Here is a 16,140-nt window from a genome sequence, read left to right on the forward strand (position 1 = left end):
TCTGTTTCTGGGAATCCAGAATAACCCCCAGGAACTGGATCTTTGTTGTCGGATCTAACTGAGATTTTTTTATAACACAATAAAGAAAAAGAGTGCGTGACACACCGGTATGAGAAAATACAAATCAATTTTATTACAATATCCATAAAAGACATACATGATACATATTATATGACAATAAATGAGCAGGGACAACCACAATCCTGCATCACACTGCTACCTGCCCCATCAAATAAATGGACGTGATAGAATCTCCATATGTATAATATCTGAATGGCCAATTATCCCCATGGATCTAGTGCCAGATACATGGAGACTCTATAGCAAGGGTGTGCTTGCCTCAAAGAACCGGAGTGCATAAATACCAAAGTTACAGACACAAAGTCCAAAAAATACTAGGTAATGCAAGTGAATAGGGCTACATACCAACAGAGCTGGGATAGGTACCAGGGCAATGGCGCTCCTCAACGCGCGTTTCGCGTATAGTTTGCTTCCTCAGGAACTCCTCCTGAGGAAGCAAACTATATGCGAAACGCGCGTTGAGGAGCGCCATTGCCCTGGTACCTGGGGGAGAATCCGAGAACTGTATTCTGTAACCCGACCTTACAATCCTCAGAGCCCAGGAGTTTGAGGATATTTCCTCCCAGCGGGGAAAAAACATCCTCAATCTCCCCCCCACCCTGATGTCACTGGTTTCCATTTCCTTTTTGGGGGGCAGAAGCGGGAGCCCTACCTCTCCCCCCTTTGGGGTAACTGAAACGGCCCGACTTGCCCTTACCAGTGTATTGACTACCTTGGTTGGAAGGGGCACGAAAGGGATACTTCCTTTTATAGACCTTTTCCTCCGGAAAACCCTTCTTTTTATCGGAGGCCCTCTCTAGGATCTTCTCTAGTTCAGGTCCGAAGACATACTCTCCAGAAAAAGGAATGCCACATAATCTGGATTTTGACACTTTGTCCCCCGACCAGCACTTCACCCACAAGGCACGGCGAACTGCATTGGACAGACCCTCATCCTTTGCTGAAAAAAGTACCGACTCCGCGGAGGCGTCTGCTAAAAAAGCTGTAGCGGATTTTAACAGGGGAATGGCACTCACAATCTCATTTGTTGAGGAATCGTTGGAGGCCCTATTCTCTAACTCAGAGAGCCAGATGAACATAGATCTGGCAACTGATGTGGCTGCTATGTTCGACTTAAGCGTGAACATGGCCGCTTCCCAGGATCTTCTCAGCAGGCCGTCAGCCTTTCTATCCAGTGGATCTCTGAGCTGAGAAGCATCCTCAAATGGTAGGCTGGTTTTTTTATTGACCCTAGCTACCTGGGCGTCAATCTTAGGGATGGTATTAAATGTTTTAGCTTCTTCCTGATCAAAGAGAAGCCGGTTTTGGAAAGATCTGGCGACACCTAGCCGTTTCTCCGGATCTGCCCATTCATCCAAAATCATCCCCTTGATGTTATCGTTAATAGGGAAGACTCTGGATTTCTTTACCCTGAGACCTTCAAACATTTCATCTTGTACTGATGGCGTAGAAGGGACCTCCTCTACTCCCATAGTAGCTCTGACGGCTTTTAAAAGCTCGGGCATATCCTCAGAGGAGAAATAAAATTTCCTTCTGTTTTCTGAAAAATCCCGTTCAGAGAGCTTATCTTCATCCTCCATATGTTTAGAGGAGGAAGCTGAACCCCCATAAACTTCGGAGTCGGATGAAACATCATCGTCCGATTTGTGGCGTTTAGCGGGGGGCTCCGAAACAACAGGTTTCTCTGTTTGAAGAGAGGAAAAAGCTGCAAAGGAGGATTAAATCTCTTCCTGCATCATGGACTTAATCTCGTCCATGAGGGACGGTTGTTCCTCCCGGACAATCTTAGCAATGCAATCCCTGCACAGTTTCTTAGGGTAGTCATCAGGAAGTCGTTTGAGGCATGAAATACACTTTAATGACTTCTTGGGTTTTCTTAGAGGATCTTTTGCAGTCTGGAAAAGCCAAGAGAAACCCTCATTAATAATGTGCCCAGGTGAGAGAGGAAGAAAAAACTCTCCCCTATGGAGAACTTACGGACGGTAGAGTAGAGGCCTCGGTATGCTCAGATGCAGACATCCTGAAGTACAGCCGGAATAAGGTAAGTACTCACCGCAGGACGCTGCAGCAGGAGAATCCATTTGAATTCTCCCGCCTCCTGAAGCCGGCCCCCTCCGTCCGCGTCACTTCCGGAAACGTCCGGCTACCCGGAAGTGACGAATTTGCATAGCGCCGCATGGCGCTGGGCGCACAAGCCAGGCATGGTTTCAATGAACCAGCGGGCATTCCGTGCTCCGGGAGCAGGCCCCAGATGAACCGGAGGCGAGTCTCTCCCTTCCCCCCCCTGTCCGGCATTAGTACGAGACCGCGGGCTGACAGGGGGGCCCACTAAAGCAGGTACGCGACTCCATTCCACTTCTGGACCTTCATCTCCACGGCAGCTGCCTGCGGAGACCTTTCTCCGCCCCTGTCCTCTGTAGGGACAGGAAACACTGGTGTTTGGTGGTGGGAGGGGAGTATTTAAACCTTTCTCTGCTTCCTGCCCCTACAGAGGTCAGGGGTCAATCTCCTTGTATGGCCGTCGTGGTGATGATATGGAAAGACTGAGTGCTGTAATAAAATCAAAAGGTGCTTCAACAAAGTATTAGTTTAAGGGTGTGCACACTTATGCAACCATATTATTTTATTTTTATATTTTTTCTTACCTCTACCTAAAAGATTTCAGTTTGTTTTTCAATTGTGTTGTACAGTTTATAGGTCACATTAAAGGTGGAAAAAGTTCTGAAATGATTTATCTTTGTCTCATTTTTTTACATCACAGAAACCTGACATTTTAACAGGGGTGTGTAGACTTTTTATATCCACTGTATACAGTTGCAAGAAAAAGTATGTGAACCCTTTGGAATGATATGGATTTCTGCACAAATTGGTCATAAAATGGGGCTGCTATGTCAGTATCATAAATCAGTAATTAAAAAAAAAAAATAAGTATAAAAAAGTAATGTTAAATGCCCCCCAAAGATCTTGCATGACTTTATGGAGGGCACAAAGTGAAAAATACAAAAAATAAAAAGCGTTTTATAAAAAAAAAAAAAAAAAAAAAAAGTTTCATAGTAACATAGTAACAAAGTTTATATGCAGTGGCGTGCTAAGAAGAGGGGGGGGGGGGGGGGGGGGGTCGGTCCACCCCGGGTGTCTGGCTGTCAGCTATACAGGGGGGTGTTGCCGTGCCTGCCTGCATGTAGGCACTCCAGGCAGCGAACTGTGAGAGAGTTCAGAAATCAGAGACTGTGGGGTGCTGTATATTGTGGATTGCTATACTGCTCTACTGTATACTGTGGGGTGCTATACTGTATACTATAGGATGCTATACTGCATACTGTGGGGTGCTATACTATATATTGCATACTGTGGGGTACTGTATACTATAGCATGCTTTACTGTATACTGTGGGGTGCTGTATACTATAGGGTGCTATACTGCATACTGTGGGGTGCTGTATTCTATAGGGTGCTATACTGCATACTATGGGGTACTGTATACTATAGGGTGCTATACTGCATACTGTGGGGTGCAACCACAAGTGAGGCAACATACTAGCGGCCCTCACCTGTGATTGAACAACCAAACCAGACCGCAGGCAACAGCTTGCGGTTCAGGAGTCACGACCATGACCATGGTCGTGACAATTATACTGTATACTGCGGAATGTTGTACACTATACACTATGAGGGGCTGGGGGTGTTATACGATAGATGTCAATTCAACAAGTCTGACCTAGATAAATTCAGGGTATTAGGTTCTCCTAAATAAAAACTGCCCCCACTAAGGCGGATAGCCTCCAATTTACATTTATCCCATAATCTGTAATAATTAAATCCACTCTATTTCATTAAAAGTCCTGCGACCACTAAACACTGGCGAGCTATCGTAGTGTATTATTCTGTGTTCACTCCTGCACCAGGGATGTGGTTCTGTGCACTGTCACCACTCGTCCCTCTATTACTTCCTTTTCATTAATTAATCGCATTGATTATATGGTTTAGGCCTCTTTCACATTTCCGTATGGCTATTTCAGTGTTTTGCGGTCCGTTTTTCACGGCTCTGTTGTTCCGTTTTTTGTTTCCGTTTTTCCGTTCCGTTTTTCCATATGGCATATACAGTATACAGTAATTACATAGAACAAATTTGGCTGGGCATAACATTTTCAATAGATGGTTCCCGCAAAAAACTGAACGGATACGGAAGACATACAGATGCATTTCCGTATGCATTCCGTTTTTTTTGTGGACCCATTGACTTTAATGGAGTCACGGAACGTGATTTGCGGCCAAATATAGGACATGTTCTATCTTTGCATGGAACGGAGATACGGTACCACGGAAACGGAATGCATACGGAGTACATTCCTTTTTTTTGCGGACCCATTGAAATGATTGGTTCCGTATACGGACCGTATACAGAACGCAAAAAACAGCCCGCAAAACGTAAAAAAAAAACTGTAGTGTGAAAGAGGCCTTAGGGTCAGCACTGAAGATAGCCGTCCTCTAAAATCGCTTCATAGGCTGCCACCAAAATGTTTGCCAGATCATAATGGGCAACGACACTGTAAACATGGCATAGTTTTCTTTAATATTTACCATAAAAAAATTAACAAGGGGCACAACGCGAAAGAGGGGGCGTCAGGGCAAATGGACAGAGAAGGCCCAAGATGGGTAAACAGCCCCCGGCCTATGATATACTTAATCCACCCCTGCGTGCGCGCTCTGAAAAGCCAGGGAGTGCGCTCACGCCTACCTCACTTGTATGCTCGCCGCCAACCGAAGCTCACCTTCCAGTCGGGAAAACCTCCCATCTTCCTTGCAGCCGCTTGCTCTAGTGCTCCAGAGCAAGAAAACGGCTGTGCTGTGTGGCCTGTGCCTTCTAGTGAAGTGACCATCTCACCAATGTTGTGTGTGTCACAGTGTAAGGCCAAATGCACACGGCCGTGTTCCGTGGCCGTGAGCGGTCCGTGGTATGCCGGGCTGGATTCCTGCTGACAACAGGAGCGCACGGCGTCATTGGTTGCTATGACACCGTGCGCTTCATGCCGCTGTGTGCATTCGGCCTTAGGGTACTTTCACACTGGCATTTCTGGGTTCGCTTGTGAGATCAGTTTCAGGGCTCTCACAAGCGGCCCAAAATGGACCAATTAAGCCCCAATGCATTCTGAATGGATAAGGATCCGTTCAGCATGCATCAATTTGGCTGTGTTTGGCCTCCGTTGCGTTTTTTAGACGGTCACTAAAATGCAGCTTGCAGCGTTTTGGTGACTGTCTAACGATGCGGAGCCAAACGGATCCGTCTAGACTTACAATGTAAGTCAATGGGGACGGATCAGTTTTTCACTGACACAATATGGTGCAATTGAAAATGGATCCGTCCCCCATTGACTTTCAATGTAAGTCAAGACAGATCCATTTTGACTTAGACTTTTTTTTTAATGAATAATGCAAACGAATCTGTTATTAACGGATACAAGTGTTTGCATTATTCTTGCGGATCCGTCTGTGCAGATACAAGACGGATCCGCACAAAACGCGAGTGTGAAAGTAGCCTTAGTCTGCAGATACACTGCCGCCGAGCTGAGCCTGCTTCAGTTTAAAAAAATAAAGCACTGTGGTGTGTGGCAGTTAGGAGTGGTGCAGACAGTCACAGTGGCACTGTGGTGTGTGGCAGTTAGGAGTGGTGCAGACAGTCACAGTGAGGCCTCATGCACACGACCGTTGTGTGCATCCGTGTCCGTTCCTTTTTCCTGCGGACCCATTGACTTTCAATGGGTCCGTTGAAAACTCTGAAAATGCACAGTTTTTCATCCGCATCTGTGATCCGTGTTTCCTGTCCGTCAAAAAAATATGACCTGTCCTATTTTTTTGACGGACAACGAATCACGGACCCATTCAAGTCAATGGATCCGTGAAAAAACACGGATGAACACAAGATTGTCATCCGCGTCCGTCATCCGTGTCCGTAGGCTACTTTCACACAGACGGATCCGTTGATCCGTCTGCATAAAAGCTTTTTAGATCTGAGTTTTCATGAAGTATATTCTAACACAGAGGCGACAGTATATTCTAACACAGAGGCGTTCCCATAGTGATGGGGACGCTTTAAGTTAGAATATACTAAGAACTGTGTACATGACTGCCCCCTGCTGCCTGGCAGCACCCGATCTCTTACAGGGGGCTGTGATCCGCACAATTAATCCCTCAGGTGTCGCACCTAAGGGGTTAATTGTGCGTATCATAGCCCCCTGTAAGAGATCAGGTGCTGCCAGGCAGGAGGGGGCAGGGGCAGACCCCCTCCCTCCCCAGTTTTAAATTCATTGGTGGCCAGTGCGGCCCCCCCTCCCTCCCCTGTATTACATTCATTGGTGGCCAGTGCGGCCCCCCTCCCTCCCTCCCCTGTATTTAACTCATTGGTGGCCAGTGCTCCCCCCCTCCCTCCCTCCCCTGGATTACATTCATTGGTGGCCAGTGCGGCCCCCCTCCCTCCCCTGTATTTAACTCATTGGTGGGCAGTGCGGCCCCCCTCCATCCCCTGTATTTAACTCATTGGTGGCCAGTGTGGCCCCCCTCCCTCCCCAGTATTATATTTATTGGTGGCCAGTGCGGCCTCCCCTCTCCCCCCCCTAATTAAAATCAGAGGGGAGGCCGCACTGGCCACCAATGATGGGGGGGGGGGGATTTTAATTAGGGGGGAGAGGGGAGGCCGCACTGGCCACCAATGATGGGGGGGTGATTTTAATTAGGGGGGGGAGAGGGCAGGCCGCACTGGCCACCAATGATGGGGGGAGGTGATTTTAATTAGGGGGGGGGAGAGGGGAGGCCGCACTGGCCACCAATGAATATAATACTGGGGAGGGAGGGGGTCTGCCCCCTGCTGCCTGGCAGCACCTGATCTCTTGCAGGGGGCTATGATACACACAATTAATCCGTCAGGTGCGGCACCTGAGAGGTTAATTGTGCGGATCACAGCCCACTGTAAGAGATCGGGTGCTGCCAGGCAGCAGGGGGCAGTTATTACACAGTTCTCAGTATATTCTAACTTGAAGCGTCCCCATCACAATGGGAACGCCTCTGTGTTAGAATATACTGTCGGATCTGAGTTTCACGATCTAACTCAAATCCGATGGTATATTCTAACATAGAGGCGTTCCCATGGCGATGGGGACGCTTCAAGGTAAAATATACCATCGGATTGGAGAAAACTCTGATCCGATGGTATAATAGGGACTCCTGACTTTACATTGAAAGTCAATGGGGGACGGATCCGTTTGCAATTGCACCATATTGTGTCAACGTCAAACGGATCCGTCCCCATTGACTTGCATTGTAAGTCAGGACGGATCCGTTTGGGTTCGCACGGCCAGGCGGACACTAAAACGACTTTTTCCTTCATGTCCGTGGATCCTCCAAAAATCAAGGAAGAGCCATGGAAGAAAAAACGGACACGGATCACGGAACCCGTTTTTGCGGACCGCAAAAAAAACGGTCGTGTGCATGAGGCCTGACACTGTGGCAGAACAGTGTGCAGACAAGAGGCAGCAGACTAGACAGAGTAGAGAGGTTTTTTTTTCAGTTAAGGGCCTTGCTGCCTTGAATTTTCAATTGGGCGAGGGGTGTTGAGGAATCACAAGGCTGCTGACAGCCAGTGCCAGGGCAGAAATTTACATGGGGCCCAAATATGGATGGGAAAGGACCAGGCTTATTAGGCCCCTTTCACACGGGCGTTGCGGGAAAATGTGCGGGTGCGTTACGGGAACACCCGCGATTTTTCCGCGCAAGTGCAAAACATTGTAATGCGTTTTGCACTCGCGTGAGAAAAATCACGCATGTTTGGTACCCAAACCCGAACTTCTTCACACAACGCAAGCAAAAAAACCGAACAACAGATCTGTGAATAAGGCCAAATGCACACGGCCGTGTTCTGCGGCCGAGAGCGGTCCGTGGTATGCCGGGCTGGATTCCTGTTCAGAGCAGGAGCACACGGCGTCATTCACACTCGTATAGTGTTTTGCTGTAGTGCAGCGGCGGCATAAGGCGAGTGGCGTCATAGCCACCAATGACGCCGTGCGCTCCTGCTCTGAACAGGAATCCAGCCCGGCATACCACGGACCGCTGTCGGTCGCGGAACACAGCCGTGTGCATTCGGCCTAACGGACCTCAAAATACTGAAAAAGCCATACGGTCGTGTGAAAGAGGCCTAAGGCCTCCTGCACACAACCGTTTTTTTTCCCCGTTTAAGGGCCATTTTTTGCGTTCCATATACTGTACGTATACGGAACCATTCATTTCAATGGTTCCGCAAAGAAAACGGAATATACTCCGTATGCATCCCGTTTCCGTATTTCTGTTTTTCCGTTCCATTGAAAGATAGAACATGTCCTATTATTGCGCGCAAACCACGTTCCGTGGCTTCATTCAAGTAAAAAAAAACGGAACACATACGGAAGGTACTCCGTATGTCTTCCGTATCCGTTCCGTTTTTGCAGAACCATCTATTGAAAATTTTATGCTCAGCCCAATTTTTTCCATGTAATTACTTCACACTGTATATGGCATATGGAAGAACGGAATGGAAACGGAAACAAAAAATGTAACAGCGTTTAAAAAGTCTACCCCAAAATGGTATCTATCAAAAACTGGAGTGGCTGTTCTATAAAAAAGTTAGGTTTAAGGATAAGGCTGCCCTGTGCACCAAAAAAAAAATTCTGAGTAAATATGCGCCAACTTTAGGTTGAGTACAAAGACGCCAACTTACAGGTGGTGTGTGCACAGACACTTTTTTTTGTGTACAGACACTTTTTTTTGTTGGTGCAGACAGAATTTTTAGTTCACAGACAGAACTCTGGCACACAGACAGAATAGCGTAATTCTGGCATACTACAACTACAAACCACACATTTACAAAGGTCCCAGAATAGTACATTTCTCTAATATTAGGACTGTGACAGTGTAAAGTGCATCAGTGTTAGTAAATCTACCCCTTTATGCTTTCTTGTGCTCTCTTCCGGTACTCAGAAAATATCCAGCGGCCTTGTTGGCTCAATCCACAACAGGTTAATTAACACTTCAGATGGGGTGCAAAGTGACATGGGAGTACTGCTGGGAGTCCACAAATGCCATTGGGTAGTATGGGTGCACCGTGCACGTGCACTCCAATAGGATTGGGAGGTTACCACTGCCTTCCCACTAGTCTCGCTCTCTCTTGGTATTCCAAATACTCTGTTGCTCCATCCCTAGTGAGCACTTATGGGAGCTCCCCTTTATGGCTTCCTGGGACCACAGTCTGTTGTCTGATCTGCACACCCTCCCTATTTATGGCCACACTTACTGACTTCTTCCTGCTTGCTGCCTCTATATATAGTCTGTGGTACTCCAGTGGCATCTAGAGGCAGCAAGTAACATTGCAGTTACACATTACAATAAGAGGTCTGAACAAGCTCTGCCTCTAATGCCACCAGCTGTAAGGCAGCTATCCTATAAGTCAATGTTTAGCTCTTAAAATAAGCCTTCAGACATGACTTGGATATTAAATAAGCCAGCACCTCATCGCCAGTACTCTCTGCTCTGCACTGATGAGGGGCAATCACCCCGAAACAGCTGTCTGCAGATGAGATGCTGGCTTATTTAATATCCAAGTCATGTCTCAAGGCTTATTTTAAGAGCTGAACATTGACTTATAGGATAGCTGCCTTACATCTAGTGGCATTAGAGGCAAAGCTTGTTAAGAGCTCATTTGCATCCCTTCACTCCCAGAATTCCAGAGGAGCAGGTACGGCCTATAAGTCTTCTTACACTGATTAAGGTGCTCTCTCCCTAAGGAGAGTTAGTTTCCCCCTTACCAATACAATAAGAAACACATGCCAGGCAAGAAGAGATATATGATGAACATTGTAAAAGTCCTAAACTGTCAGTGCTAGCCCCTTAATCTTCAGATGACTGTTCAAGGTATTGAGGCTGGAAGAACATGAAGAGCTGACCTAGAAGCCTCTGCTAGTTCATTAGAAGTAGGCACATAAATGTGCGCTGAGAGTACAGTGTTTCTGAGTGTGGGAGAACATCACAGCAGTACCAATTTCCTTTGGAAAAAAACTGGGATACAAATCATATCCATTTATTTTACGCACTAAGGGTCCATTCACACGTCCGCAATGTGTTTTGCGGATACACGGAGTCACGGATCCGCAAAACACGGAAAGCGGAAATGTGCGTTCCGCATTTTGCGGACCGCACATTGCCGACATAATAGAATATGCCTGTTCTTGTCCGCAATTGCGGACAAGAATAGGACATGTTCTATTTTTTTGCGGAAACGGAAGCACGGATGCGGAAGTGCGGATCCGCAAATGTGGATGCGGACAGCACATTCCGTCCCCATAGAGAATGAATGGGTCCGCACCCTTTCCGCAAAATTGCGGAAAGGATGCGGACACATTTTGCGGACGTGTGAATGGAGCCTTATATAGCGCTGCCATATTCCGCAGCACTTTACAGACATTAGCATTAAACTGTTCCCAATGGAGCTCACAATCTAAGTTCCCTATCGGTATGTCTTTGGAGTGTGAGAGGAAACCGGAGTACCTGGAGGAAACCCACGCAAACACAGGAAGAACAAACTCCATGCGTATGTTGTCCTTGGCCAGATTCAAACCAGGACCCCAGTGCAGTGGCGTGCCTAGGGGGTCTGCCCCGGGTGTCAGGGCTATCAGCTAGTGAGGGGGGTGCTGAGCTGCTGCACTAGTGCGCACTACGCAGACTGGCTGAGCATTGCCACTGACTGCACTGGCACTGCAGTGAAGTAGTTAACTTAACTTTAACTTGTGAGTGCGGCCGCGGCGCCGTGCGGAGTGCGGACGGGCCGCGATAGCTACTAGCGCATGCACTTGGCGAGTCCGGGTGACGGCCGCCTGGGTCTCGGGATGGGAGGCGGGAGCAGGAGGCGGAGCATCAGTGCACGCGTGCGGCGCAGGGGGAAGTCACTGGACTCGACTGACACTCACTGACACTCTCTGACAAAGAGACAGAGGGAGGGTGGGCGGGGACTGGGAGATCACCTGGGCGCCGCTTTAGCCTATGAAAGTAGCGTGCCGTGCGGGCTCAGATAAGCCAGGGAGCGCGCACGTGGCACGCCTATCTCGCGGCTCACGTGACGCAGTCAGTCACTCACTGTCTCACTGTGTGTCGTGCCGCTACCGCCGCTCTCACAAGGCGGGAAAAGCTGAAAAAGCAGTTTAGCAGTCTGCCAGTCCTTAGCTTTTTCTCTTGCTCCTCCACAGCCCCATTGCTGTGTGAGGCACCTTCTGGCTGTGTGTGCGGCGCCTTCTGGCTGTGTGTGCGGCTGTGCCAGCCTGCCTTGCCTGAACTTAAACTTGAAGTGACGAGTCGACAGTGTCCCACAGAGGGACCTCAGACTCAGAGACTCTAGTCTGCACTAGATACTGCAAGTGCAGCCACAGCCTACAGCCACTGAGCCTTGCTCTTCAGTAAAAAACAAAACAAAAAAAAAACACTGGTGTTTGTACCGTGTGGCAGTGCCACAGACTCAGTTAGGAGTGTGCACTTCAACAGACAGACAGTCACAGGCAGAACAGTGTGCAGGAGGAGGCACTGAGTCAGCAGACTAGAGAGACAGAGAGGTATTTTTTTTAGTTAACTTAAGGGCCTTGCTGCTGCTTTGAATTTTCAAGGGGAGGGGGCCGGGGGGGTGCTGAGGAGCCAGTCAGGGCAGAAATTTACAAGAGGCAGGGGCCCAAAATATGGATAGGAAAAAGGACCAGGCTTATTAACCTGTCCGGCATCAGTGAAAACTCCAGCCTGCCACTCTATAAAAATATAATATTATCCGCCGGCACGTCAGGTGAACCTATAAAAAAAATTATAAAAGCTATGCAAAAACAGCAGTTTTTTCTTCACCTTGCCTCACAAAAAGTGTAATACCAAGCGTCCAAAAAGTCATTATGTACCGCTAAATGGTACCAAACCATCGCCGTAAAAAAAGAGACATATTGGGTATGGGTATCACTGTGTCTCTAATTACCTGCTGTATGAAAATTTCACACGATCTACCCGCAGATGAATTCAGTAGAATAAAATAAAAGCTGTGGCTCTAAAACTGGCATTTTTAGTTCACCCTGGCTCACAAAAAGTGTAATACCAAGCGTCCAAAAAGTCATTAAGTACCGCTAAATGGTACCAAACCATCACCGTAAAAAAAAAAGACATATTGGGTATGGGTATCACTGTGTCTCTAATTACCTGCTGTATAAAAATATCACACAATCTACCCGCAGATGAATTCAATAAAATAAAAGCTGTGCTAAAACTGGCCTTTTTAGTTCAAGCGTCCAAAAAGTCATATCTACCCCAAAATGGTATCTATCAAACCGCAAAAAATGAGCCTCTAACAGAAGACGATTGGCAGAAAAATAAAAATAATGGCTTTCAGAAAATGTAGACACACATGCCTTCTCTTCATTCTCTACCTGCTCACCGTCACAATTGCAGTGGTGAGCAGGTGTATTTACAACTAGGGCGTCTCCATTCACTTGAACAGGGAGGGAGGAGCTGTCTTATAGAAATGAATGGGATGGCTGCTCACTATGGCACTTGCGATGGTGAGAAAGTGAACCGTACGAGCACAGCCTTCTCTTCAAACAGCTAATCAATGGGGGTGGCGGTAGCCGGACCCCAGGTGATCTCGTATTGAATACTTGTCCTTGTTCTTTCACCACATCCATTAATAGAGTATTCTTATGTCTGTATGTACTATTTATAGGTTCAAGTCACAACACAATGGAAAGTATAAGTATTGCCGCTCCTTAACTGTGCGTTGCGTGCCATATAGTGAAGCATATGAAAAGCATGCTTCTTCACGGTCACTTAACGTGTTCGTTTTGCGGTAACGTGATGAACTGCATGCATTGGCCTTTATTTTTACAGTAGAGAAGTAATTAAATTGTAACTTTTTGTGAATTGGGACATTTAAACTTGCCTTTTTAATTTTTTTTATTCCAATTTAAATCTAGTAGGAGTCGGAGTTGGAGTCTGTTCATTTTTGCCAACTCTGACTCCAGGTACCCAAAATGGCTTCCGACTCCAACGCCGACTCTGACTCCACAGCCCTGAATGACTCCACAGCCCTGAATCTAAGATGTAGGCTACCTTTACTTTTTCTTACTGCACAGTTGGTGTTTGCTTAATGTGCTCAACTGCTCAATAAAACACGCGAACAGTACAACTTGTGTCTTAGATAATCAGATTGCATTTGAATAGTAATCAATGCAGTTCCCATATTTTTCCTTGCAACTGTAGATACAGTTGTCAAGTGGATATCACAAACTATGCTATCGACTTTTTGCAGTGAACGCCAATATGAAGCGAAATCGACCTAGCGGATTCCAACAAAGAAGAATGAAGAAGGCAAGAGAAAAGGTGGCTCAGGCAATGTCTGGAGCAATTTTGAAGTATGTGACGCCTTCAACATCAAGTGCAATAGAAGAAAGTCCTTCAGATATTCACCCTGGTGAATCTGAAGGGGAAATACAAGAAGAACCTTCACAAGAGGATACAAATGAGAGAGCGCAAGAATTGGAGGATGGCAATCCATCTACTGAAAGCACTGAAAATTATAACGAGGAACGAGGTTTCTGCAGAAGACAACACCAACAGGAGGAAAACTTTGATGAAGAAGAGGAGATGGATAGACTTTCAGTTTATTTGGATGTTGCTGATTGGCCAATCCCGGTTCCAGATGACTTGAGGGTTGGTCTAATTAAGAGGGGAAGTGAACCTTTCCAAAACACTAAAGGTCCTTTCAGTGTAGTTCAAAGAAAAGGAGAGAAATCCAAAGGGAAAAGTCGACAGCTGACTACAGCATGGTTCTATAAGACTTTGCCAAATGGCGATAAAGTTTTAAGAACATGGATGGTTAACTCGCCATCCAAAGAAAGTTTGTTTTGTTTTTGCTGCAGGCTGTTTGCTCTAGATGACAAGACAACTACTGGAACATCCGGCTTTGTAACCGGGTTTCAAGCATGGTTGAAGTTAAATCCAAAGGTGTCTGAGCATGAGGCTTCAGAGAATCATCTCGCATGCCTGGAGAAATGGAAGACCCTGGGAGCAGGATTGAAGCTTCAAAGAACAATTGATCAAGTCCATCAGGCAGCAGTGGAGAAAGAGAGAGAAAAATGGAGAGATGTTTTATACCGCCTCTTAGACGTAACCTTGTTTCTTGCTCAACAGAATCTTCCTTTTCGTGGTCACAAAGAGGACATAACATCAGCAAACAAAGGAAATTTCATGGAATTAGTGGAGCTGCTTTCAAATTATGATCCAGTTTTAAAAGAACATTTTGTTAGAATTAAGCAGTCTGTTATATCTGGGACAAGAGTGAATTCCTATTTATCTTCAAAGATTCAAAATAAATTCATTTGCCTTTTGGGGAACCATGTCAAAGAAAAAATAGTGGCTGATATCAGGAAAGCAAAGTATTTTGGGATTCTTTTTGACAGCACTCCTGACATGTCCCATATTGATCAGATGTGTGAAGTAATCCGATATGTCCATATTGAAGGCAACAAAGTTGAAGTAAGAGAATCATTCTTAAGATTCTTGCCTATTGCTGGAAAGACTGCTGCTGCACTCACAGGGAATATCCTGCAACATCTGGAGAGCGATGGATTGGACATAAACCTGTGCCGTGGGCAAGGGTATGATAATGCTGCAACAATGGCTGGAATTCATGGTGGTGTTCAGTCAAATATCAGAGAGATTAATCCAAAGGCTTTGTTTGTGCCTTGTGCAAATCATTCTCTGAACCTTTGTGGAGTGCAGTAGTTTGGAAGCACTTCTTCATGTGTGACTTTTTTTTGGAACCTTGGAGAGAGTCTATTCCTTTTCAGTCTCACCTCATCGATGGGAAATGGTGATAGAGAATGTAGGAGTTACAGTCAAAAGACTTTCCCAGACAAGATGGAGTGCCCATTATCAGGCTGTGAAACCAGTGAAGGCAAATTTTGAAAAGTTGGCCTCAACACTTGAAGCACTGTGTGATCCCAAAGAAAATTTGGAGACAAGAGGATCATCCCAGATTTTGCTGTCTGCTGTATCGTTTTTGAGCTACCTTTCTTTCTGGTCTGAAGTTCTGGAAGAAATTAATCTTACACAAAAGTACTTGCAAACAGTTGGAATCAGCCTGGATATGTGCATTGTGAAGCTCCAGACTTTAAAATGTTTTCTTCAAGATCATAGAAATGAAATTGTGGAGAGGGCCATTCATTATGCAACTGTTAAGTGTGAGAAAATGGAAATTTCTATGGAGAGAACAGGGAGGGTAAGAAAAAGAATGCCAGGAGAGATTGCAAAGGATGCAGTTCTTACATTGCCAGAGGAGGTGAAAAGAGCTATGTTGGAATGTCTTGATCGCTTTAGTCAAGAGTTGGAGATTCGTTCTAAAGAAATGGATGAAATTGCATCAATCTTTGCTGTTATTCAGCCAAACACATTGCTTGTTGCATCCGAAGAAGAAGTTAGGAAATATATTCCAAAACTGACTCAGATTTTTGGTGTATTCTGTGATGAAGATATCAGTGTGGAAATTGGATGACTGCGGAGGCATTTGCAGGCTGCCAAAATCAGCATTGAAGAGGCAAAGAAATGGACAGGGTTGCAATTTCTGGAGTTTATTGTGAAATGGGATTTTTGTGAATCTCTACCAAACTTGCCACTGTGCTTTAGTTTCTTTTTGACTGTCTGTGTATCTATTGCTTTATGTGAAAGAAGTTTTTCCAAATTGAAATTGATAAAGAATTACTTACGCTCAACTATGAGTCAGACAAGATTAACTAATCTGGCTTTACTTTCAATTGAACATGAATATGCAAAGAAGGTGAATTTTCATGAGGTCATTGATCGTTTTGAAGAAATTAAGGCATGACAGAAGAGACTGTAAAGGCAGAATGTTAAGACTGGATTTTGCTTTCTTTTCTTCTTCATAAAATGCACTTAGAGAGGACCTGTGTTGCCTGAAAGCAACATGTTATAGAGCAGGAGAAGCTGAACAGATTGATATATAGTT

General features: G+C 45.9%; 1 protein-coding gene across 1 annotated transcript; it reads left to right on the plus strand.

Moving 5' to 3' along the window:
* The first annotated feature begins 13,436 nt into the window (after positions 1-13,436).
* On the plus strand, positions 13,437-14,900 carry LOC120999196 (zinc finger MYM-type protein 1-like). Its single transcript, XM_040430070.1, has one exon. It carries the CDS (start codon positions 13,437-13,439, stop codon positions 14,898-14,900), a length of 1,464 nt encoding a protein of 487 aa, XP_040286004.1.
* Positions 14,901-16,140: the final 1,240 nt, after the last annotated feature.

This window comes from Bufo bufo, chromosome 4, assembly GCF_905171765.1.
Source record: "Bufo bufo chromosome 4, aBufBuf1.1, whole genome shotgun sequence".
Taxonomy (NCBI): Eukaryota; Metazoa; Chordata; class Amphibia; order Anura; family Bufonidae; genus Bufo; species Bufo bufo.